General features: G+C 42.6%; 1 protein-coding gene across 1 annotated transcript; it reads left to right on the top strand.

Annotated features, from left to right (window-relative positions):
• The first annotated feature begins 560 nt into the window (after positions 1 to 560).
• LOC126237443 (uncharacterized) lies at positions 561 to 27,175 on the top strand. The gene is made up of 2 exons (XM_049947565.1): positions 561 to 1,192; positions 26,925 to 27,175. Exons 1-2 carry the CDS (start codon positions 588 to 590, stop codon positions 26,926 to 26,928), a joined length of 609 nt encoding a protein of 202 aa, XP_049803522.1. The 5' UTR covers positions 561 to 587; the 3' UTR covers positions 26,929 to 27,175.
• The last annotated feature ends 400 nt before the right edge of the window (positions 27,176 to 27,575 follow it).

Genomic DNA, 27,575 nt, shown 5'->3' on the forward strand with positions numbered 1-27,575 from the left:
ACGATAAATAGTTTAAACAAGAAAAGAATAGAAGCTTTCGAAATGTGGTGCTACAGAAAAATGCTGAAGATTAGATGGGTAGATCACGTAACTAATGAGGAGGTATTGAATAGAATTGGGGAGAAGAGGAGCTTGTGGCACAACTTGACCAGAAGGAGGGATCGGTTGGTAGGACATGTTCTGAGGCATCAAGAGATCACCAATTTAGTACTGGAGGGCAGCGTGGAGGGTAAAAATCGTAGAGGGAGACCAAGAGATGAATACTCTAAGCAGATTAAGAAGGATGTAGGCTGCAGTAGGTACTGGGAGATGAAGAAGCTTGCAGAGGATAGAGTAGCATGGAGAGCTGCTCAAACCAATTTCAGGACTGAAGACCACAATAACAGCATCAATGTACCTCATATCTTCATTCTCGCACAGACTCCAGTTTTTACTGCGGTCAGGAATAACCCCCTTACGAAACGTTTTCGAAGTGATAAAGCACTAAACGAGCGGAAAAAATTTAGATACAGCTGTGTTTCGTGACCTGGAACCGCAGGAGACTTCCGTGGCGTGCTGTATCCGGAGCCTTAGCCGCAGTTCCGGCCATGGCGCTGACCAGGTTGCTGGTCCTGCTGGTGGCTATGGCCGCCACAGCCGACGGCCTCGTGTCCGCGCCGGCGTGGGGCGACCAGCAGAGTGGGCTGCTGGGGCACAGAGAAGAGCAGCAACAGGGGCCGACGCGGCTCTCCCTCCCCATCCCGTCGGCGCACCGTCGAGAGGAGTCATCGCTGGCGGACTACGTCGTCGTCTTACGGAAGGACCGAGGTCGCGAGGCCGCGACTGCCCTGAGTGAGCCGAGGCCTTGGTGGATGGCACCGCAGTTTGTGACTAGTGAGGACTTTCAAAGGCTCGCGCCACAGCGAACTGCCGATCTGAGCTCTCAGTTTCTACAGCTACTGATGCAGGAAGTCAAGCGAATGCAGGGCAAAGCCGAAAATGGTAGGCTGGCTGGAGAGGACCCAGGGCTGACGCGCGGAGTCGTTCGACCGGCAGAGCAGAAGAGTGGCGACCCGCAGTTGGTGGCTTTGCCGGCAGTTCCCATCGCCTTCCGTTCGTTCATCAACTCGCCGGACATCCCTACACTGTGCCCAGACGGCACCAAGGTGGCACACGACAAGTCATGCCGCTCCGTATGGAAGAGAGCCTCCAGGTAACACACACACACACACACATCTACATCTACACCTACATCCATACTCCGCAAGCCACCTGACGGTGTGTGGCGGAGGGTACCTTGAGTAACCCTATCAGTTCTCCCTTCTTTTCCACTCTCGTATAGTTCGGGGAAAGAAAGATTGTCGGTATGCCTCTGTGTGGGCTCTAATCTCTCTGATTTTATCCTCATGGTCTCTTCGCGAGATATACGTAGCAGGGAGCAATATACTGCTTGACTCCTCGGTGAAGGTTTGTTCTCGAAACTTCAACAAAAGCCCGTACCGAGCTACTGAGCGTCTCTCCTGCAGAGTCTTCCACTGGAGTTTATCATTTCCGTAACGCTTTCGCGATTACTAAATGATCCTGTAACCAAGCGCGCTGCTCTCCGTTGGATCTTCTCTATCTCTTCTATCAACCCTATCTGGTACGGACCCCACACTGGTGAGCAGTATTCGAGCAGTGGGCGAACAAGTGAACTGTAACCTACTTCCTTTGTTTTCGGATTGCATTTCCTTAGGATTCTTCCAATGAATCTCAGTCTGGCATCTGCTTTACCGACGATTAATTTTATATGGTCATTCCATTTTAAATTACTCCTAATGCCTACTACCAGATAATTTATGAAATTAACTGCTTCCAGTTGCTCACCTGCTATATTGTCGCTAAATGATAAAGGATCTTTCTTTCTATGTATTCGCATCACATTACACTTGTCTACATTGAGGCCGGCCGCGGTGGCCATGCGGTTCTAGGCGCTGCAGTCCGGAACCGCGGGACTGCTACGGTCGCAGGTTCGAATCCTGCCTCGGGCATGGATGTGTGTGATGTCCTAAGGTTAGTTCGGTTTAAGTAGTTCTAAGTTCTAGGGGACTGATAACCTAAGATGTTAAGTCCCATAGTGCTCAGAGCCATTTGAACCATCTACATTGAGGTTCAAATGCCATTCCCTGCACCATGCGTCAATTCGTTGCAGATCCTCCTGCATTTTAGTACGATACACTATAGTACAGTCACATACACACACCTCACTCCTCCTCTAGAGGAAAATAGTGCGCCCAGGCACAGGTGCTTTATTTCTTCGCTGTATCGTCCCCTCAGACTATGCGTAGGCTGGCAACAGCTTGGTGGCTACTCTTCACGAACACAGATTTTATAAATTAGAGTTTTTAAAAACATTAAATTATTTTAAGGAAAGCAGCAACCAGCTAATTTTTATGTTTTTTTCGGATTCCATAGATAATCGGTAAAAAAAGTTACCCTTATTCGATCACTTTGTTGTGAGTCTGTCTGTTAAAATACACTACTGGCCATTAAAATTGCTACACCACGAAGATGACGTGCTACAGACGCGAAATTTAACCGACAGGCAGAACATGCTGTGATATGCAAATGATTAGTTTTTCAGAGCATTCACACAAGTTTGGCACCGGTGGCGACACCTACAACGTGCTGACGTGAGTAAAGTTTCCAACCTGTTTCTCATTTTTTGCCTGGCGAAACGTTGTTGTGATGCCTCGTGTAAGGAGAAGAAATGCATACCATCACGTTTCCGACTTTGATAAAGGTCGGATTGTAGCCTATCGCGATTGCTCTTTATCCTATCGCGACACTGCTGCTCTCGTTGGTCGAGAACTAATGACTGTTAGCAGAATATGGAATCGATGGGTTCAGGAGGGTAATACGGAATGCCGTGCTGGATCCCAACGGCCTCGTGTCACTAGCAGTCCCGATGACAGGCATCTTATCCGTATGGCTGTAACGGATAGTGCAGCCACGTCTCGATCCATGAGTCAACATATGGGGACGTTTCCAAGACAACAACCATCTGCACGAACAGTTCGACGACGTTTGCAGCAGCATGGACTATCAGCTCGGATACCATGGCTGCGGTTACCCTTGACGCTGCATCACAGACAGGAGCGCCTGCGATGGTGTACCGAACGCCGAACCTGGGTGCACGAATGGCAAAACGTCATTTTTTCGGATGAATCCTGGTTCTGTTTACAGCATCATGATGGTCGCATCCGTGTTTGGCGACATCGCGGTGAACGCACATTGGAAGCGTGTATTCGTCATCGCCATACTGGCGTATCACCCGGCGTGATGGTATGGGGTGCCATTGGTTACACGTCTCGGTCACCTCTGGTTCGCATTGACGGCACTTTGAACAGTGGAGGTTACATTTCAGATGAGTTACGACCCGTGGCTCTACCCTTCATTCGATCCCTGCGAAACCCTACATTTCAGCAGGATAATGCACGACCGCATGTTGCAGGTCCTGTACGGGCCTTTCTGGATACAGAAAATGTTCTATTGCTGCCCCGGCCAGCAGATTCTCCAGATCTCTCACCAATTGAAAACGTCTGGTCAATGGTGGCTGAGCAACTGGCTCGTCACAATACGCCAGTCACTACTCTTCATGAACTGTGGTATCGTGTTGAAGCTGCATGGGCAACTGTACCTGTACACGCCATCCAAGCTCTGTTTGACTCAATGCCCAGGCGTATGAAGGCCGTTATTACGGCCAGAGGTGGTTGTTGTAGGTTCTGATTTCTCAGGATCTATGCACCCAAATTGCGTGAAAATGTAATCACATGTCATTTCTAGTGTAATATATTTGTCCAATCAATACCTGTGTATCATCTGCATTTCTTCTTGGTGTAGCAATTTTAATGGCCAGTAGTGTACTATCTTCCTAAGAAAAGGGTAGACGCATCAAGTAGAAATGAATAGAGCAAGTGGTATAAATACGGAATACCATTTCCTTTTTTGTTCATAAATTTCTCAGTTTTTCACATTAAGCAAACAAAACATGTGCAATACATACAGTGGGATATATTTTAATGCTTCCTATGTTTTCAATACATACTACATTAGGAACATCGTTAAATTCGGCTTAACATAAAGTTTGACATTTTTGGCACTCCAAATTATGGGGTGCAAATATGCAATACTCCATTCGTTTCAAATTGGTTAAAGTTAAAACAAATAATGGAAAATCTAACGATTCATTGTCAATGAAAACACTAGAAAACGTAATAACACAATAGAACAATACATGAAATATACCATTTTCACCTATTAAATTCCTTACTCTAAATAATTTCGCTTGTAGAAGTCACACACGTATCGTCCTTTAACATAACGTACATATTAAGTGTGCTCCCACAATTCGCACATTAGACAGTTTACCCACTCTTCCTCTGCCTTGTGCTGCGAAAATTTACCTGAGCAAAGGAGACAATTGCCATCTTCATTAGTGGGTACACTGTTATCCAGGGTGCACGAATCAACTCACACTAAAAACATCACCCTCAGAAACAGATGATTCCTTGTTCCTAGGCTTTGGTGGTCCCTGCTTCTTTGTCTCCGGTTTATTTGTAGCTGTCGTCGATATTTCAAGAGATCTCTTGTATGGAGACGAGGTTATGACTGCTGAAGGACCTGCTTTTCTTCCGCTAGCGCCTGGCCCCTTCTGTAATTTGTTGAATGGGTGAGATTTGTCAAGGTATAATTTCAGAAGAGGCAGAAAATTTTCCTTTGTCGATTTCAATATTAGCCTTTCCACCTTTAGAAGCCACGGCTCCTGCAGATGGTACATTGACTGGATCATTAGGTAAATCTTTAATTATCCATTCATTCCTGGCAATGAAAACTGCATCCGTGAAAATGTTAGGGTTTAACAGGTGTATTCCTGTCACCCTAAACCCACTGTTTGGCACTTGGGGTAGACCTTCCCATTCAGTTCGGCGATGTCCATGTTTGTTACTGGACGTGCATTTTCCTTCATCCATACGCATATCAGCTGAGAATAATAGGCTTTCAAAGGACTCATGTAAATTCTATCCGGCTGTTGCATCTTGTGGGAGGTATGTGGAGGTAGGCACAAGGTTTTGACATGGTTTCACGTACGAGATTTATAACATCCAGATTTCTGAAGTGACTATTTTATTTTCTGTGACTTTTTAATTGCTATTTGCGTAGCAGACTCATCCCACTGATTTCGAGCTCGTGATGTCATTTCTGAGCCACTTCCTATAAGTGAAACAGCTTGTGAAAGTACGGTACAAATATGGAATATTAGTATTCCATATTAGTGAGACAGCCATCTTGAAATTCAGAAACTCAAATAAAATCGAAAATTAAATTTAAATAGCCAACAAACATGCCATTTTACAGCTTAATGTATTAGCTAAACGTCTGTTTACAAAATACATTAATAATTTATGTATTATGACAAGAATGAAACTGAAAACCAGTAACCTGCAACAATTATGCGTCCTAGTGAATTCGTTAAAACGGCTTCACTCACTCGCAGTGGCTACCAGCTGTAATACGAATGCATCCCAAAGCAGTTTACAGTTGCTGACCGCAGTTTTTAAGCAGATATTAGAAGTACAGCACTTATAAGGCGAGAAATCATAGTATTCCATATTACTACCCCTATTCGGAGTGGCCGCGCGGTTTGAGGCGTCCTGTCACGGACTGCGCGGCCCTTCCCGCCGGAGGTTCGAATCCTCCCTCGGGCATGGGTGTGTGTGTTGTTCTTAGCATAACTTAGTTTAAGTAGTGTGTAAGTCTATGGACCGATGACCTAAGCAATTTGGTCCCTTAGGAATTCACATTACTAGCCCTATTCCATTTTGTATCTCTTCCTGTATCACACACTAAGGTCTACGGTTGCTTGGCAGTGTTAAAAACTGAAGTTTCTAAGTCAATACAATCAATAGATGCGGCCATTTATGTCACATATTTTCGTACTCGTAAACTAACTCATCAAAACGTGTAGTGTACTTTACGTTGACCGAGAATCATGAAATTTGCCACGAAGCAAGGTTTCACAGTACAACAAAATGAGAAAATCGAAATTTGTTAATGTGTAATTACATTACACGAAGAAGTTTCTTGTCATTTGTTACCCGATTTTTCGTCTGTACATCACAGTCATTTATGTCACTCGTCAGAACCTATAGGATATTTCCCGTTGGCCTACAGTAGTGACATCAAGAAGAAAGGCTTCACAGTGCAAATAAATGGAAAATTGCTAGTTTGAAATAATATTACAAAAAAGATTTCCTTTGTTATCGGACTTGAAAATTAAAGTTAAAACATTCTCGAAAGTCTTGGACTTCACAGGACCGGTATCTTTCCAGTATCAATGTCGCTGACAGACAAAAATCAGCGATATTATCGATTCTCGGGATGGATGAACTGTCTACTCGCAGCTCGCCAATTTTTTATTTATGTCAGTCCACATTTATGGCTTTCGCCCATCTTAAATTTGCATAATATGTATTTAAATCTTCAGTTAGCACACCGTTAAAAACATAGATTGCAGTTTGGATGCTGCAGCTGCTCTGCGCAAAATAACAGTTTCGTTCAGCTACTACATTTCACGAGTTGTATGTTTGCAATATGTCACTCGTTAGAAGTACTTATTATCTATTCTGCTTGTTATTTCTCCAAATCGGCATTTATAATCGTGGCACACATACTTTTACATACAGCGCAGTATCCAACGTGTTGTCGACTGACATGATTGCTTGGATCGGAAAATTATATTTATGGTCACAGTTTTGCTTTGTTTGCGGTTACCCGCTAAGGTAACCGCGCGTGGTAACGCCACCGTTCCCGCGACGGAGAGGTATGTCGGCCCCAGATCGAATCAAAAAATGGTTCAAATGGCTCTGAGCACTATGGGACTTAACATCTGAGCTCATCAGTCCACTAGAACTTAGAACTACTTAAACCTAACTAAATAAGGACATCACACACATCCATGCCCGAAGCAGGATTAGAACCTGCGACCGTAGCAGTCGCGCGGTTCCGGACTGAAGGACCTAGAACCGCTCGGTCACACAGGCCGGCACATCGAATCCGCTCGACGTATTAAGGAGCAGGCGTCGGTTTGCCCGCCTTCCTACATGTGGTTTTTAGGCGATTTCCCACATCCCATTAGGTGAATACTGGGTCGGTTTCCCCGTTCCTCCTCAGACATTTAGTTCACTTCCCCACACCTTAGGCCGGCCGGAGTGGCCAAGAGGTTCTTGGCGCTACAGTCTGGATCCACGCGATCGCTACGGTCGCAGGTTCGAATCCTGCCTCGGGCATGGATGCTTGTGACGTCCTTAGGTCAGTTAGGTTTAAGTAGTTCTAAGTTGTAGGGGACTGATGACCTCAGCAGTTAAGTCCCATAGTGCTCAGAGCCATTTGAACCATTTTGAACCACACCTTAGCTGCTGGGTCTCCACAAACACTTACTCAGCTTCAGCAGTTTGCGCTATCTGTAACTACTGCTGAAGGCAGTTGTGAGTATACATTAACTATTTTAAATATAATTTAAGCTTTTTATGACTGAACTTGAAACTGCCTATCAGGAATATACTGATTGCTAAGCAATTTCAGCTCTTCAGTTTCTCTGATATACAATTCAGTTTCTTACTCAGTTTCTTAGACATATATGAGTTAAATTAAATTGAAAATATTTAATCCTATGATGCATGATTTGCTCTGCAGTGGACAGCTTTTTATGGTCACTTCTCTGACATTTACAATCAGTCTTGAAGCTGCAAATGCTTGCAGGACACAACACCGTTAGGCAGTTGTCAGTGAAGTGGGCTGGGTTCATTTTCAGCCTCAGAGCTGATTGAAAACGCCAAAGAAACGAACGTTAACAGTTGTCCACTGTAGTGGACGCTAGGCGCCACAGGATTGAGGTATACACCCATCTGACTTCTGTAGTAGTTACAGAAACTGTAAACAAAAATTACTTTGACCATAGACATATTTTCGGATGTTAACAAATATGTCAGCCGGCAATATGGCGGATACTACGCTGATTTTGTGCAATGCTGCAAAGAAAATGTGTTTGTGGCACAATTATAAATGTTGAAAATGGAAGCAACAAGCAGAATAAAAAATAAATGCATCTAATGAATAATATATTGTAAACATACAATTCGCGATACATAGTAGTTAAATAAAATTGTTATTTTGCTCAGGGCAGTTACAATATTCAAATTTCTGTCAATATTTTTAACGTTGTGGTAACTGAAGATTAAAATACGTATTACGTCATTCTAAGACGAGAGAAAGCCCTGAAGGCGTACTACCGTAAATAAAAATACATAAAAGTATGGCTGGTTGCTGTATTTCTAAAAATAATACAATCCACAGCCACTTATTACGTCTGTGGCCAACTACTAAAATGGACGAACTAATACAACTTTAAGTGATCAAAAGAAATGCAGACGATATGAGACATATTATCTTCACGTGGTTGATTTTTATGTTAATGGTGTTTGGTACGGAGAGAAAGCAATCGTGTGACAAGCCTGAGGGCTATGTGGGTTGATGGATCTTACCGAGGACGAAGAAAGTTAGATTATATGTTGTTGTTGTTCTGGTCTTCAGTCCTGAGACTGGTTAGATGCAGCTCTCCATGCTACCCTATCCTGTGCAAGCTTCTTCATCTCCCAGTACCTACTGCAGCCTACATCCTTCTGAATCTGCTTAGTGTATTCATCTCTTGGTCTCCCTCTACGATTTTTACCCTCCACGCTGCCCTCCAATACTAAATTGGTGATCCCTCGATGTCTCAGAACATGTCCTATCAACCGATCCCTTCTTCTAGTCAAGTTGTGCCACAAGCTCCTCTTCTCCCCAATTCTATTCAATACCTCCTCATTAGTTATGTGATCTACCCATCTAATCTTCAGCATTCTTCTGTAGCACCACATTTCGAAAGCTTCTATTCTCTTCTTGTCTAAACTATTTATCGTCCACGTTTCACTTCCATACGTGGCTACACTCCATACAAATACTTTCAGAAACGACTTCCTGACACTTAAATCTATACTCGATGTTAACAAATTTCTCTTATTCAGAAGCACTTTCCTTGCCATTGCCAGTCTACATTTTATATCCTGTCTACTTCGACCATCGTCAGTTATTTTGCTCCCCAAATAGGAAAACTCCTTTACTACTTTAAGTGTCTCATTTCCTAATCTAATTCCCTCAGCATCACCCGACTTAATTCGACTACATTTCATTATCCTCGTTTTGCTATTGTTGATGTTCATCTTATACCCTCCTTTCAAGACACTGTCCATTCCATTCAGCTGCTCTTCCAAGTCCTTTGTTGTCTCTGACAGAATTACAATGTCATCGGCGAACCTCAAAGTTTTTATTTCTTCTCCATGGATTTTAATACCTACTCCAAACTTTTCTTGTGTTTCCTTTATTGCTTGCTCAATATACAGATTGAATAACATCGGGGATAGGCTACAAACCTGTCTCACTCCCTTCCTAACCACTGCTTCCCTTTCCTACCCCTCGACTCTTATAACTGCCATCTGCTTTCTGTACAAATTGTAAATAGCCTTTCGCTCCCTGTATTTTACCCCTGCCACATTCAGAATTTGAACGAGAGTATTCCAATCAACATTGTCAAAAGCTTTCTCTAAATCTACAAATGCTAGAAACGTAGTTTCCCTTTCCTTAATCTTTCTTGTAAGATAAGTCGTAAGGTCAGTATTGCCTCACGTGTTCCAAAATTTCTACGGAATCCAAACTGATCTTCCCCAAGGTCGGCTTCTATCAGTTTTTCCATTCGTCTGTAAAGAATTTGCGTTAGTATTTTGCAGCTGTGACTTATTAAACTGATAGTTCGGTAATTTTCACATCCGTCAACACCTGCTTTCTTTGGGATTGGAATTATTATATTCTTCTTGAAGTCTGAGAGTGTTTCGCCTGTCTCATACATCTTGCTCACCAGATGGTAGAGTTTTGTCAGGACTGGCTCTCCCAAGGCTTTCAGTAGTTCTAATGGAATGTTGTCTACTCCAGGGGCCTTGTTCCGACTCAGGTCATTCAGTGCTCTGTCAAACTCTTTACGCAGTATCATATTTCCCATTTCATCTTCATCTACATCCTCTTCCATTTCCATAATATTGTCCTCAAGTACGTCGCCCTTGTATAGACCCTCTATATACTCCTTCCACCTTTCTACTTTCCCTTCTTTGCTTAGAACTGGGTTTCCATCTGAGCTCTTGATATTCATACAAGTGGTTCTCCTTTCTCCAAAGGTCTCTTTAATTTTCCTGTTGGCAGTATCTATCTTACCCCTAGTGAGATAAGCCTCTACATCTTACATTTGTCCTCTAGCCATCCCTGCTTAGCCATTTTTCACTTCCTGTCGATCTCATTTTTGAGACGTTTGTATTCCTTTTTGCTTGCTTCATTTACTGCATTTTTATATTTTCTCCTTTCATCAATTAAATTCAATTTTCTTCTGTTACCCAAGGGTTTCTACTAGCCCTCGTCTGTTTACCTATTTGATCCTCTGCTGCCTGCACTATTTCATCCCTCAAAGCTACCCATTCTTATTCTACTGTATTTCTTTCCCCCATTCCTGTCAATTGTTCCCTTATGCTCTCCCTGAAACTCTGTGCAACCTCTGGTTATTTCAGTTTATCCAGGTCCCATCTCCTTAAATTCTCACCTTTTTGCAGTTTCTTCAGTTTTAATCTACAGTTCATAACCAATAGATTTGGTCAGAGTCCACATCTGCCCCTGAAAATGTCTTACAGTTTAAAACCTGGTTCCTAAATCTCTGTCTTACCATTATGTAATCTATCTGATACCTTCTAGTATCTGCATGGTTCTTCCATGTATACAACCTTTTTCCATGATTCTTGAATCAAGTGTTAGCTATGATTAAGTTATGCTCTGCGCAAAATTCTACCAGGCGGCTTCCTCTTTCATTTCTTAGCCCCAATCCATATTCACCTACTATGTTTCCTTCTCTCCCTTTTCCTACTCTCGAATTCCAGTCACCCATGACTATTAAATTTTCGTCTCCCTTCACTACTTGAATAATTTCTTTTATCTCATCATACATTTCATCAATTTCTTCGTCATCTGCAGAGCTAGTTGGCATATAGACTTGTACTACTGTAGTAGGCGTGGGCTTCGTGTCTATCTTGGCCACAATAATGCGTTCACTATGCTGTTTGTAGTAGCTTACCCGTACTCCTACTTTTTTATTCATTATTAAACCTACTCCTGCATTACCCCCATTTGATTTTGTATTTATAACCCTGTACTCACCTGACCAAAAGTGTTGTTCCTCCTGCCACCGAACGTCACTAATTCCCTCTATATCTAACTTTAACCTATCCATTTCCCTTTTTAAATTTTCTAACCTACCTGCCCGATTAAGGGTTCTGACAATCCACGCTCCGATCCGTATAAAGCTAGTTTTCTTTCTTCTGATAACGACGTCCTCTTGAGTAGTCCCCGCCCGGAGATCCGAATGGGGGACTATTTTATCTCAGGAATATTTTACCCAAGAGGACGCCATCATCATTTAATCATACAGTAAAGCTGCATGCCCTCGGGAAAAATTACGGCTGTAGATTCCCCTTGCTTTCAGCCGTTCGCATTACCAGAACAGCAAGGCCATTTTGGTTAGTGTTACAAGGCCAGATCAGTCAATCATCCAGTCTGTTGCCCCTGCAACGACTGAAGAGGCTGCTGCCCCTCTTCAGATTATGTGTAGCAAGATGATTTCTAAGGAAATTAAACGATGAAAGAAATTGCTTCGTGAAATCAGAAGGGTTGGAGTTGAGCTGAAGCGTATGCAATTCATATAGAGAGGATCTGTTGCTACAAGAGGGTATATGCCTGGAAGAGTTAAATCGTAGTTGAGTCTTGACGGTATGCACATAAATTCCTTCAGCAGAACAATTTATACGGAGGTTCTCAAAGCATTCGATCACGTGCACAACGTCGAATCTACTCACCTTTCGGTAACGATGAAGACTTCTCATTAATGTGCATTGTGGCTTTTAGAAATGGGGTAAAAGTCACAAATTATTAATCTTCCATTACTTGCGCAATAATTTTCTTCCTGTACCATGAAGCGGTTACCAGCTTACGATAATGAGACCCATCAGCGTTAGTATTGAGCAGATTCCATGTTCTTTGTTAAGTGGAGTTCACAATCTGAATTGCTCCACATTACTTCAAGCTGAGGATATCTAATAGCGTTCTTCGAATGCCGACATTACGTTACGAAGATTAGTCGACGTACACAAATATATGGAGCTAAGCACTTTATTTGTATGTGCACTGCGTGTTTTAATGGAATGCCAGACAGTTACGATAGCGGACATTTGCGGTCGGCAGGATTTGCCGGACATTTGCAGTCACCCCCTTCGCCAAGTAGTTCGAGCAGCGATCTATCAAGACAAGGGCGGCCCTCCCTTGTATTCGTCGTGTCCGCTTTCACGTCTCCGTCTCCACATCTTACCCGACACAGTCAGTACGTAAGCGGGCCTCCTCCTTCCACATTTCGGCTTCCTGTAATCACATTGCCAAACGCAAATACTGATATAATTACTGAAGATGCTCCACTGCATAGATGTATTTTAGATATAGTAGTTCCACCTAATGCCAAAGTATTTCCAACTACCATTCCATTCTGCCGAAATATAAAACTTCTTTTCAGTATCCAGAAATCGAAATATTTGAAGCTTTTGAGCAACTAAAGCAATACCATCGACTATGTAAATACGTAATGAGTTGTTCCAGGCATAAATATAGCTCCACCCTCCCTCCGTCTGTACTGTTCTCTCTATGCTATAGTCCAGCTTCAAGTATTTCTTCTTTCTCTTCTTTCTTTCAAGATGCATCTCTAACTTCATGTAGATGCGGCTTGTGAGCTCCGCATCCTTCTTCACGCATTCCACCAAACAAGTGAGGGTTTCCAAAAATATTAGTTATTTTATTGCATTATTTTGAACCAATCAAATTATTTACAACTGAAGCGGTTAATCATCTGACTCTAATTTACTTTGCGGTGCAACCCTTCAACGGAATTCGTCGTTCAGTGCCTTTCTACGTAACAGTTCCACATTGTTATTGCGATATCCTCATTCCGTAACCTGTTGTCGACAAAGTAGTCCAAAAATTGGCAGAGCGTTTCGTCATCAGGAACTTGTGCTTATCTCATCCATTACTTGCTTCTCTAGTTTTACACATGCCAGCGCTGCAAACATGCTGACGTGAAAGCTTAAATCTTCTCTCTGTCGGTAGTCCTAGACAGAGATTTTGAAGCCTTCTCTATAAATCTTTTTCACCTGAAAGTAACATCCATTTATTTCTCTTGAGTGGAAAATTTGGCGAAGGACCGATATCGTAGCAGCCTCAAAATTGATGTTCACTTCTCTAGGACACCACTGAGAAAATTCTTGTTTAATCAGACGAAACACGCGAACATATGTGTCTTCCTCCTTATTGGCGTGCAGGGTAAATACAGGAAGAATGTTTATTTCGTCACTCGGGACTCCTATGTCTCTGTGTATGTTATAGAGCTTTGCAAACTGCTTGCTACAGCTCTTAAATGTTCCATCCATAAAAATGGGAAGGCGTTTTAACTGCTGCCATCTCCCATTTTAAGAGATCTTCATGAAGGGCAATTTCGTAAAAGTTCTTGGGCTATTATTTGTTCCCCCGCGGGTGACTTCGCTGACGAGACGTGGTCCTCCTCGTATATTCTGAGTTAGGTATCACTGTAACGAAGTCATAACCTTTATTATTAAGATTTTCCATTTCAGGCATGTATATCTCGGGTAACTGGGTGGTTTCTTCTCCAGCCCATTTCTTCGCCCTCTCCACCTGCTACTTCACTTCGACAGTTGCATCAGGTGGTCCAAAGAGATGATCTGACAAGTTAAAACACTTCCCGGTCCTTCGAATGCGTCCTTCCCTCGCAATGCTCCGATTTTGTTGTAAGCACTCCCTCATAGCGAAACCTGCTTTAAATTCCTTCACTTTACGATACACATAACCACTGTAGTGAGCAGAAGGCCTTGGGGCCTGATTGGGTTGGGAGGAGGGGCGGGAAGAGAAGTGGGCAAGGGTACCCAACTCTTTGGAACTGGTAAAACGCAAATGTCCGGAGTCGCAAGTGTCCTACTACCCTTTCAAGGAATGATGCCTCTATAATCAGATAGAATCGGTAAAAAAACAGCGTGTTATCTTATACACAGGCACCCTTGGATACTCAGAATTCAATCACTGAACCGCCTTGAAGGTGGCTACACGTTTAAAGGCCGGAGTATCGGAAGCTGAAATACTGTCCCTGATGGTCTCCAGAAAGATGATGGGTTATGGTTAATATATTATTAGACATGATAATTGTAACCGTTGCTATGGAGAAGCGATAATCAAAATTTTATCATATGCGTTGCAAATACAGAAATGCATTAGGTTTGGGCTTGACAATCGTTAGACCTAAGCAACAACCAAGTGAGGAGTCATATGACCTATCCCAGGAACGGGACTCAAATCTGGAACTTCGTTTTCTGGTAAGGAGCTTGCCAACTCGAGCCATTCTGGTTTGCTTCACGGCTTATGTCGAAATTCCAGTCTGTCAGCGCCTCTCTGCTGTATTGCGCTACAATACCGAACAATGCAATTTCCTTTCAAACGTTGCTTTTAGGTTTCCATAAAATGATTTTGTTTCGTTCGGTCAGTACGTTATTTGATTTTTTTAGCTAATTATAAAACATTATTAGAGGAAAATTGCACTGGAAATAGTTCTGCAATATGCAAATAAAATTTGAAATTTTTACCACTTGATGCATATAAAACACCGGTAATAAGCATAAAATTGACACTGATTATTCCAAATGGCAACTTCATTCAGGAGACATAAGTACAATTTTGCTTCTTGATAAACGAGCGGTGTAGTACTGACATTAGTTTCTCTGTTGACAGACTAAATCTACAGTTCCCTACTGAAATCTAATGGAACTTTGAAAGCAGATAAAACAGATTATAACTATTGAAACAAATATTTGTCGCGTTACGTCTGAAATTTATTGTGACCGGTACATAACACTATCAGTCATAATGAAAGGGTTAATGCGACTATGGAGTATTAACAACAGATATTCTCGTCGGCTTATAAAAGGGCTGTCGTTCACGGCATGAATCGGTTACGCTCAGATTAGCAAACAGATGGGGCCAGACAGACTGCTAAAATGTTGCATCTGGATGATTGTACGATCTGGCTTTGGACCCGACAAGAATGTTATCGAAGGGTAAAAGCGTTTGTAAATAACAACCTTGATTTGAAGCCCTTCTTATATATCAGTTAAACATTATGTAATACTTACTGCTTATATGCGTCTAAACAAAGCTTATATACAATCTCACTAAGGGTGTTTATCATACTGCGAGACAATGGCTGGCCTGCAAGCAGCTGGAAAAGTGAATTGATTACGAACCAACAAAAATGTAGCTGGTAATAGTTGCGATAGCTGGGGAGCCGAGAATCAGTTTCTTAGAGCTTTTGGACTGCAGAACTAACAACATGATACGGCATAACTACACGAATGGTTTTGAACTGCTAGTTGAGTTTTAACGGCTGAGATGAAGGTATGCATTTTACAAACTGGGTTCACTCCAGCTCTTGCAACATTTCATGCGGTGGTTCCAAACACGAACCTATTCAGACTGACAAAATATTTTACAATTGTTTATATACATCGGCCCATCAGCAAAGAAGCATGTCATTCGGCGGAGCGTGGTCAAAGTTGATATGCAATAAACACGTTTTTACGTGGCTATCTAATACTGCGTGATGGTATAAGCAGTGTAACAAGATGACAATAAGATGAAATTAGATTACGTTTTGGTGTACTTTTCGTTCCAGTTGATCCATAGTTAGAAGATCCTCCAGGACGTAGAACATGTCAGGAAAACAGGAGCACATAATAAATATTTACAATGAAAAACAAACGTCTTAATGTACTTTACACATATCCCAAATGGAAAGACTGTCATGGATGTGGAATAAATACAAACGTTTTAAAATATTTTCATTTATGTGGTAATAAACGCTAAATAGAAAAATCAGTATTACATTAGTTATTTACAATGGTCGCATTACTGCACTGAATTTGTACAGAAGTCCAATTGCACTAATACTCGGATTATTACATACTGATATTGTTAGTAACACACACACACACACACACACACACACACACACACACACACACACACACACACACACACACAAACACAAAAATGGTTCAAATGGCTCTAAGCACTATGGGACTTAACATCTGAGGCCATCAGTCCCCTAGACTTACAACAACTTAAACTTAACTAATCTAAGGACATCACACACCCATGCCCGAGGCAGGATTCGAACCTGCGACCGTAGCAGCAGCGCTGTCCCAGACTGAAGCGCCCCCCCCCCCCCCCCCCCACACACACACACATACACACACACACACACACACACACACACACACACACACACATCAGTTGGTTCTACTAAGAAATTCATCAATGGAGTAGAAGTAGTTGGACACCAATAAATCCTGTAGGATGCTCTTAAACTGAACTTTATTTATAGTTCAACGTTTTATGGCTGCCGCCAAGTTATTGAAAATATTTGTTCCTGAATAATGGATATCTTCTTGGACCAAATAAGTGACTTTAAATCGTTGTGAAGATTCTTCTTGTTTCTAATATTGAACCTATGAACTGAGCTGTTGGTCTGAGAAAGAGACATATTTCTAATGACAAGTTTCATTCAGGAATGAATGTATTGGGAAGAAATAGTTAATGACGCCAGTTTCCTAAACAGATCTCTGCAGCATGCTCTTGAGTTTACACGTATAAAATTAGTACGAAGCTCCTTGGTAGATATGGTTGTATTTGATTATACACAGCCATCAACAGCAATAGACACCAGTAGAATACTAATGATTTTTATTACAGCATTTCTTTTATTATATCTTCCTTCTGTGGAAGGAATAAATGCTCTTAATATTGTGTGCAGTGGGGTCCGTTACTAAATGGATCTAACAGCTAGTATAAAATCTGATTTTTATTTTTCACTTGCTGTTCGCCAGTGTCGTCTGCCAGGCGGCTAGTTGCAGCATATGAGTCACACAAAACCGGACAGAACCTCTTTGAAACTCACGTGTTGAACCATCACTAGCTAAACCCACGTGTTGCTGACGACATAACGCTACCGAACTGCGCGCCTACCACTTGGCTGTCCAATAGGGAGTGTTTGAGGCGGTCACGTGGGGGTGGAACCGCAGCCAGCTGCTGGGAGCGGACACGCCGTGTGCTCTCTTCTGCCGGCAGCTTCCGGCCCTATCAGACGCTCTCCTCTCCTGCTCTCTTGAGCAGCAGAACCATTCAGTTCTCTAGGTCTGCCTTTCCTCTGTACAGCATTAAACAACCATGCACTTAAAATATGTTTTCACCTCAACGGGTGCCCACTGCTTTCCCTTCCTCGCCAATCCTGACACATTAACAGTTGTGTCAAAAACGTTTTAGTTTTGTTGAAAAATCATCGCCATTGGGTTAAAATACGCGTGAACTTGATAATTCATCCATGTTAATGATGATCGAACTCGTGGCCCTGAACTAAAAGTATTTGAAGAAATAAAGCAACCAGTCACTTTTCATATAGCTTTATTCAATCCCGCGTCCGGCCATCCTGATTTAGGTTTTCCGTGATTTCCGTAACCGCTCCAGGCAAATTCCGGGATGGTTCCTTTCAAAGGGCACGGCCGATTTCCTTCCCCGTCCTTCCCTAGTCCGAGGAGACCGATGACCTCGCTGTCTGGTCTCCTTCCCCCAAAAAACAACCAACAACAACATATAGCTTTATGTATGCCAAAACATGTTCCGGATTTTCACCTACAGTACCTCCAATTGGGGAAACCGTTGGAGATGGATCTATATTCATTGACTGCAACAATTCCTGTCGAGTTTGATATCGATTGTCACTAACTTGTTTTTCTCCTTGTCGCTTGGAGTCTGTTTACGACCAATCATCTTACGTGACTGCGGGTGGTACACTATTCCTTGTAGACTCGTTAGGCAGTCAGCCTTGATATACCAAGAAAGCTGCTTGTTTCTGCCATTCTGTGTCAACCCACCGTACTGCGCTGATCCCACGCAACCGATAGGGACTTACACACCACTTCAGTGACACGACTTACTACAGCGGAGGCACCATTTCTACATCACTTACAGCGTTCCAAGGCGATCACTATGGCCTTTTAAAGGGGAGACTAATATTTTCTTCCAAGAGCTTATGTGATTAGTCTGACGTTCCTATAATACCTGAAGAAATGCAATAGACCCGAATCTGACTCATATCTTGACTGGAGAAATTTTTGAAGAAAATAATGTAAGGGTACAATATAATCTGAGTATCGAGTGTGCAAAATTACATGGAAATTACATTTGTTTTTGAATGTACACATTACACTTTCTAACGACTAGTTACAGAGGCACTAATTCCGCATGGTCGCTACTTAATGACAGTGGCTAATCCAGGAACTTTAACAATGAAAGTTCCTCCTGAGGCTGCAGAAACGCTCTGGCTGATGGCTCTTGTTGCAGGCTCATGGAAGCTACTTTGCTTCCTCTGCTGCTGCTGCAGCCCGCTGTTGTCTCCACGTTCAAATGGTTCAAATGGCTCTGAGCACTATGCGACTTAACATCTGAGGTCATCAGTCCCCTAGAACTTCGAATTACTTAAACCTAACTAACCTAAGGACATCACACACATCCATGCCCGAGGCAGGATTCGAACCTGCGACCGTAGCGGCCTCGCGGTTCCAGACTGAAGCGCCTAGAACCATTCGGCCACATTGGCCCGCTGTCTTCACGTATAAACCATAATTGACAGATTCCTGGCTGCCATCAACTTTAGCTAGCGGGTAATATTGCATTTATTGAACATACAGAACAGACGTTCGATGAAATGTTATAAGTAACCGACCTAGAAATATCACCTTTATTGACGTATTGCACTTTGACATAAACCTGTAGGGTACCTAAAGCTGGTAGCGACGTGAAACCAGTCAGTAAAGTTCACTGTTATTCAATTTCCGTAGAGTTAACCAATCCCATCAGCCGCATTGCCAGGAGTCTATTTACACTGCTCATAGAATTCAGCTGGACCTGCTCGTAAGACTTAGAACCCCAGTGTGCTTTCTTGGGGGAATGGGAGACGAGCCAGATTAATGTCTGTTGGTTCTGTACATCTGAAATGTTTCAGGTTGGGTTGGGCTGCGTGGTGGTTTGTTGTACTTCACCTCATGCATCATACACTTAAATTAGTTGCCACCTGAACACTCCTTTTATATATAATGAATGTTGCTTACCTGAATATTCGGTCACTGTTAAGCGTTATCAATCAGGGTCCATCTATCTATGTCCTGAATCCGTGTGCCTTCTTCCTGCAACTTCACCTCATGCATCAAACATTAAATAAGTTGCCACCTGAACACTCCTTTTTAACTAAAACTCTGTAGATGATAAATGAAGACAGCAACCAACTGGCTTACTGCCTCTCTGCACTACATTCATAACAGATCTGATAGTCAACTTGATAATTAACAATTGCAATAGATTTATTGGTGTTGTGGTCTTCAGTCCTGAGACTGGTTTGATGCAGCTCTCCATGCTACTCTATCCTCTGCAAGCTTCTTCATCTCCCAGTACCTACTGAAGCCTACATCCTTCTGAATCTGCTTAGTGTATTCATCTCTTGGTCTCCCTCTACGATATTTACCCTCCACGCTGCCCTCCAATACTAAATTGGTGATCCCTCGATGTCTCAGAACATGTCCTACCAACCGATCCCTTCTTCTAGTCAAGTTGTGCCACAAGCTCCTCTTCTCCCCAATTCTATTCAATACCTCCTCATTAGTTATGTGATCTACCCATCTAATCTTCAGCATTCTTCTGTAGCACCACATTTCGAAAGCTTCTATTCTCTTCTTGTCTAAACTATTTATCGTCCACGTTTCACTTCCATACGTGGCTACACTCCATACAAATACTTTCAGAAACGACTTCCTGACACTTAAATCTATACTCGATGTTAACAAATTTCTCTTCTTCAGAAACGCTTTCCTTGCCATTGCCAGTCTACATTTTACGTCCTCTCTACTTCGACCATCATCAGTTATTTTGCTCCCCAAATAGCAAAACTCCTTTACTACTTTAAGTGTCTCATTTCCTAATCTAATTCCCTCAGCATCACCCGACTTAATTCGACTACATTCCATTATCATCGTTTTGCTTTTGTTGATGTTCATCTTATACCCTCCTTTCAAGACACTGTCCATTCCGTTCAGCTGCTCTTCCAAGTCCTTTGCTGTCTCTGACAGAATTACAATGTCATCGGCGAACCTCAAAGTTTTTATTTCTTCTCCATGGATTTTAATACCTACTCCGAACTTTTCTTTTGTTTCCTTCACTGCTTGCTCAATATACAGATTGAATAACATCGGGGAGAGGCTACAACCCTGTCTCACTCCCTTCCCAACCACTGCTTCCCTTTCGTGCCCCTCGACTCTTTTAACTGCCATCTGGTTTCTGTACAAATTGTAAATAGCCTTTAGCTCCCTGTATTTTACCCCTGCCACCTTCAGAATTTGAAAGAGAGTATTCCACTCAACATTGTCAAAAGCTTTGTATAAGTCTACAAATGCTAGAAACGTAGGTTTGCCTTTCCTTAATCTTTATTATCTTTGATATTCACGTTCTTAGATTCCATGGAGCCCGAAGCACCGTCCGCTTCATGGAACTCATATCTCCATCTCAGCAGGTAGGGTCGTCTGACTACCACGCACTTCCGTACAGTCACTGGATCGTTAGACCAGTGGGGTGTTCACCACTTAGCGACTACTTTCAGTCATGAACATCTTTTCTCTGGCATACGTATTTGAGGAAGTGATACGTCTCATTCAAGGAATGAGAGGTATCACTCACTACACATTTGCCAACCTGATAGAAGTTTTAGTCGTTTACCACGCTCGTTAATGCAAATGTTCGGCTTGCCCCAATCTCTGCCTCAGAAAATACGATACACAACCTGTTAAAATTCGATAACACACAAAACAAAGTTTACATGATCCACAGACAGTTTGTGCACACGACTCCCTTCCCACAGATTTAACTGACGACCATGGCAACAGGAAGGACATCCGATCATAAGGTTAAATTAAAATGAATTTCCCAAATCATAAAAACAATAGAGATCGTTCATTGAGGTAAACACAAGGAAAAAAGTTACGTAATACGTGGTTCTACATTTTGGACAGCATCAAAGGGCTGGCGATCCTGTACAGAAGCTCGAAATTTAGCGCGGAGCTCAATGCGAGACGCCTAAAACAGTTTCCACAACGAAACTTTGTCTCGAAACCTGGCAGAAAATCCTAAGAGTTTCTGGTCGTATGTGAAGTACCGAGTGATCAAAAAGTCAGTATAAAATTGAAAAATGAATAAATCACGGAATAATGTAGATAGAGAGTACAAATTGACACACATGCTTGGAATGACATGGGGTTTTATTAGAACCAAAAAATACAAACGTTCACAAAATGTCCGACAGATGGCACTTCATCTGATCAGAATAGCAATAATTAGCATAACAAAGTAAGACATAGCAAAGATGATGTTCTTTACAGGAAATGCTCAATATGTCCACCATCATTCCTCAACAATAGCTGTAGTCGAGGAATAATGTTGTGAACAGCACTGTAAAGCATGTCCGGAGTTATGGTGAGGCACTGGCGTCGGATGTTGTCTTTCAGCATCCCTAGAGATGCCGGTCGATCACGATACACTTGCGACTTCAGGCAACCCCAAAGCCAATAATCGCACGGACTGAGGTCTGGGGATATGGGAGGCCAAGCATGACGAAAGTGACGGCTGAGCACACGATCATCACCAAACGACGCGCGCAAGAGATCTTTCACGCATCTAGCAATATGGGGTGTTATTTTTTTTGGTTCTAATAAAACCCCAAGTCATTCCAAGCATGTGTGTCAATTTTTACCTCTCTATCTGCATTATTCCGTGGTTTATTAAGTTTTCAAATTTATACTGACTTTTTGATCACCCGGTATGTTACCGGCAAGAAACAATCAATGCCTTCTTTGCGTGATAGCAATGGAGATACTATCGAAGACAGTGCTGCCAAAGCAGAGTTGCTAAACACAGCCTTCCGAAACGCCTTCACAAAAGAAGACGAAGTAAATATTCCAGAATTCGAAACGTGAACAGCTGCCAACATGAGTAACGTAGAAGTAAATATCCTCGGAGTAGTGAAGCAACTCAAATCACTTAATAAAAGCAAGTCTTCAAGTCCAGACTGTATACCAATCAGGTTCCTTTCCGAGTATGCCGATGCATTAACTCCATACTTAACAATCATATACAACAGTTCGCTCGACGAAAGATCCGTATCCAAAGACTGGAAAGTTGCACAGGTCACACCGATATTCACGAAAGGTAGGAGGTGTAATCCACTAAATTACAGGCCCATATCGTTAACGTCGATATGCAGCAGGAGTTTAGAACATAAATTGTGTTAGAACATTATGAATTACCTCGAAGGAAACGGTCTATTGACGCACAGTCAGCATGGGTTTAGAAAACATCGTTCCTGTGAAACACAACTAGCTCTCTATTCACATGAAGTGTTGAGTGCCATTGGCAAGGGATTTCAGATCGATTCCGTATTCCTGGACTTCCGGAAGGCTTTTGACACTGTACCACACAAGCGGCTCATAGTGAAATTGCATGCTTATGAAATATCGTCTCAATTATATGACTGGATTTGCGATTTCCTGTCAGAGAGGTCACAGTTCGTAGTAATTGACGGAAAGTCATCGAGTAAAACAGAAGTGATTTCTGGTGTTCCCCAAGATAGTGTTATAGGCCCTTTGCTGTTCCTTATCTATATAAACGATTTGGGAGACAATCTGAGCAGCCGTCTTCGGTTGTTTGCAGATGACGCTGTGGTTTATCTACTAATAAAGTCACCAGAAGATCAAAACAAACTGCAAAACGATTTAGAAAAAATACCTGAATGGCGCGAGTCATCAGAAGATCAAAACAAACTGCAAAACGATTTAGAAAAAATATCTGAATGGTGCGAAAAGTGGTAGTTGACCCTAAATAACGAAAAGTGTGAGGTCATCCACATGAGTGCTAAAAGGAACTCGTTAAACTTCGGTTACACGATAAATCAGTCTAATCTAAAAGCCGTAAATTCAAGTAAATACTTAGGTATTATAATTACGAACAACTTAAATTGGAAAGAACACATAGAAAATGTTGCGGGGAAGGCTAACCAAAGGCTGTGTCTTATTGGCAGGACACTTAGAAAATGTAACAGACCTACTAAGGAGACTGCCTACACTACGCTTGTCCGTCCTCTTTTAGAATACTGCTGTGCGGTGTGGGATCCTTACCAGATACGACTGACGGAGTACATCGAAAAAGTTCAAAGGAAGGCAGCACCTTTTGTATTATCGCGAAATATGGGAGAGAGCGTCACAGAAATGATACGGGATTTGGGCTGGAAATTATGAAAAGAAAGGCGTTTTTCGTTGCGACGGAATCTTCTCAAGAAATTCCAATCAGCAACTTTCTCCTCCGAATGCGAAAATATTTTGTTGACACCGACCTACATAGGGAGAAACGATCACCACGATAAAATAAGGGGAATCAGAACTCGTACGGAAGTTATGGGTATTCATTCTTTCTGCGCGCTATACGAGATCGGAATAATAGAGAATTGTAAAGGTGGTTCGATGAACCCTCTGCCAGGCACTTAAATGTGATTTGCAGTGTATCCATGTAAATGTAGATGTAGATGGGCTCAGAAACGTTTTAGAAAGTGGACGGTGTCAAAAATTGCTGTCCCACACGTTTTTCCTCACTTGCTACCATGCACAGTTAGCGTGAGGCCGGTGAGGAAATTTCTGACTTAAAGTTTCGTGTGGCATACAACGTTCCGGCGCACTGACAAAAGTAACGTATTAGGGTGCCCACAAAAAGAAAAATTGCCCTCACAGAGATGGTCAGCGTGAGGCAACTTGAAGCAGCGTGAAGAACATCCTCTTGTTATCCAGCATAATGTTACTACACACACTGGCGGCACGACAGCGGCGGCTACGAGCGCACAGGCGGCAACGGGCGCAACGCCCTTTGCTGGCTTCAGTACGGCCGGTGGCCACCTCGCTGTACTGCCGGAACATGCCGGCAGCTGTGAATCTGCATCAAAAAGTTTTTAAAGAAACTATTCGATAAAAAAATTATTTTAGCACTTTATAACCTCCTTTATAAATTCCTTGTAGTTGTGGACAGGTTTACATCGGTACCACAAAGAGAAGTGTGAACACCCGTCTTGTCGAACATAAGAGGAATTGCCGCCTGGGTCACACGGATAAATCGGCCGTAGCGGAACATGTTTACCAGGAAGGTGATCATGAAATAAAATTCAGCGAGACGAGCGTCATATCAAAAAGCTCGCATTATTATGCACGCTTGTATAGAGAGGCTATCGAGATTGATAAACATCGTATTAATTTTAACAGAAAAGACGAAGGTGGTAAACTGGATAAAATTTGGATGTCAACGTTGCACCGCAAGCGTGACGATCGATTACTTTCAATCTAGAATGTTGGCATTACCAGAGACAATCTCATAGCCGACGCCACGTGACAGACAGTGGCGCCCTCTGTACTGCCTATATAATCAGCGCTTCCTCGAGTTCTCTTCGCAGTTCGCCGCTTTACCTCCGAGGATGTCTCCCGCAGTCGGAGACGAAACGTCAGGAGATAGTTTTATACTTCGACCACGGCCTATCAGCCCGGAAGTTTTAAGTGAAGACAATACCGGCTGTGAAAGTTTACATTGTATGATCAACTTTATAACCTCATTCGTGTCCGCCTGCTTAGCAGGTTGGTAACGTGCTCGCCTCCCATGCAAGCGGGCCAGGGTTAGATTCCCGGCCGGGTTGGAGATTTTCTCCGCTCGTGAGCTGGGTGTTGTGTTGTCCTCATCATCATTTCATCCTCATCACTGGCGCGCAAGTCGCCCAATGTGGCGTCGAATGAAATAAGACCTACGGCCGAACTTCCCCGAATAGGGGCCTCCCGACCATTTCCATTTTGCCTCATTCGTGGGCTTCATGGTGAACTGCCTACCTTTTCGTTAGCATTCATAGTGCCTGTGATATTTCGAAATAAACTAACGTTACACACTAAACTCGAATAGTTTGTAACGAAAAGCAGCAGTTGCTACGATTTTACGTATGGCGCAAATTACACTGACGAGCCAAAGAAACTGGTACACCTGCCTAATATCGTGCAGGATCCCCGCAAGCACGCTGAAGTGCCGCAACATGTCGTGGTATGGACTCCACTAATGTCTGAAGCAGTGCTGGATGGAACTGGCACCATGAATCCTGCAGGGCTGTCCATAAATCCGTAACAGCACGAGGGGGTGGAAATCTCCTCTGAACAGCACTTTGCAAGGCATCCCAGATATGCTCAATAATGTTCATGTCTGGGTAGTCTGGCGACTAGCGGAAGTGTTTAAACTCAGAAGAGTGTTCCTGGGGCCACTCTGTAGCAATTCTGGACCTGTGGGGTGTCGTATTGTCCTGCTGGAATTGCTCAAGTCCGTCGGAATGCACAATGGGCATGAATGGATGCAGGTGATCAGACAGGATGCTTACGCACGTGTCACCGCCCAGGTCCACCACCGTTACTGAGCTTCCACCAACTTGAACAGTCCCCTGCTGATGACATGTAGGGTCCATGGATTCATGAAGTTGTCTTCACACCCGTACTTGTCCATCTTCTCTGTACAATTTGAAACAAGGCTCATCCGACCAGGCAACATGTTTCCCGTCATCAACAGTCCCCACTTCGTCACTACCTTAGAAACGCTGTGTCCCATCGCTTGTGCGCCGACTATTAACATCACACTCAAATTCTTTTAAGTCTTGATAACCTGACGTTGTAGCAGCAGTAACCGATCTAACAACTGCGCCAGACACTTGTCCTATACAGGCGCTGCCGACGGCACCGCTGTGTTCTGTCTGTTTACATATCTCTGTTAATGAATACGCATGCCTATACCAGTTTCTTTGGTGCTGCATACGAAATGTAGCTAACGTATTGTTTTTTCTTGTACCTGGGAGGAGATCGGTATCTGACTCTAATCAGGAAAAAGGTGTATTGTATGTAGTGCACTCACTTCCGCCTGTAGTATCTCATAAAAGGTTCAAGATATCGAAACGAGTTTGGCAAATTATAGCACCCAGGAGAAGATTATTTTGTGATACAGTTAATATGCGAAGCTTTCTTACCATTGAATAATGTAATAGTTTTAAGTGCCATCTATGACAGGTAAAATAAGAATTGGTGTGGGTTTGCAACAGCAGAAGTGACGAAAATACACGTTTATCTTTCTACTGAGAATGAACCCTTCCGAAAGTTATTGACTTGTTTTGCCTTCGGTTGGTTAATGACACACTGTCACAGGATTATGTCGCAATTGCCTCTGCATTAGCATGCTAATGAAGTGATGCTTTGCGAGCTGCCGTGTTTTGATACAAGAAGCGGAATTTAACATAGCACCAAGAGAACTGCAGACGTTACTAAATGTAAATTTGTCTCTGATTAATTAAAATGCTATAGTACAATAATGACAGATTTTTTATTCTTTCCATAATTGTCTAGTAGTGGATGGTAAATTAAGAGATAATCATTTTTCGTAATTGATTGTTAACACTGTTTCTAGTGAGAAAAAATTGGGAACTTTTTAAAATTTTCTGTGTCATTCTCACTTTTTTCTTGTTTCAGTTGACAACAGTTTCAGAGATCTGCAACAGAATGCAAGTATGGAACATTCTGAACAGAATGTATTGAGGACGATAAAGAAGCCACAGGGAAACAGTTATTTCACCGCTCTGCAGTCTACAGTTTCGCCACCAACCAATTTGTTCAGATCTCTGTTACGAAGAAAATAAATTTTTAATGTTTTACGGAGTGCAACGATGAAATATCACTTTTGTAATAACAACTGATATGATTACAAATGTTTCTGAAATTAATCCTGTTGTTATTTCACTGAAATGTTTTTCGTACATTTACAAGACTCCCATTTTCAAACTGAATCGTATCTGAAACTTCCTGACAGAAGCTCTCCTGCGAACCTTGCAGAACTAGCACTCCTGAAAGAAAGGAAAGCTTCTGTAAAGTTTGGAAGGTAGGAGACGAGGTACTGGCAGAAGTAAAGCTGTGAGTACCGGGCGTGAGTCGTGCTTCGGTAGCTCAGATGGTAGAGCACTTGCCCGCGAAAGGCAAAGGTCCCGAGTTCGAGTCTCGGTCGGGCACACAGTTTTAATCTGCCAGGAAGTTTCATATCAGCGCACACTCCGCTGCAGAGTGAAAATCTCATTCTGTGAATCGTATCTGTTTATAGGCTCTCAGGGCTGCTCTCTCTCTGTTTAA

This window comes from Schistocerca nitens, chromosome 1 (genome assembly GCF_023898315.1).
Source record: "Schistocerca nitens isolate TAMUIC-IGC-003100 chromosome 1, iqSchNite1.1, whole genome shotgun sequence".
Classification (NCBI taxonomy): Eukaryota; Metazoa; Arthropoda; class Insecta; order Orthoptera; family Acrididae; genus Schistocerca; species Schistocerca nitens.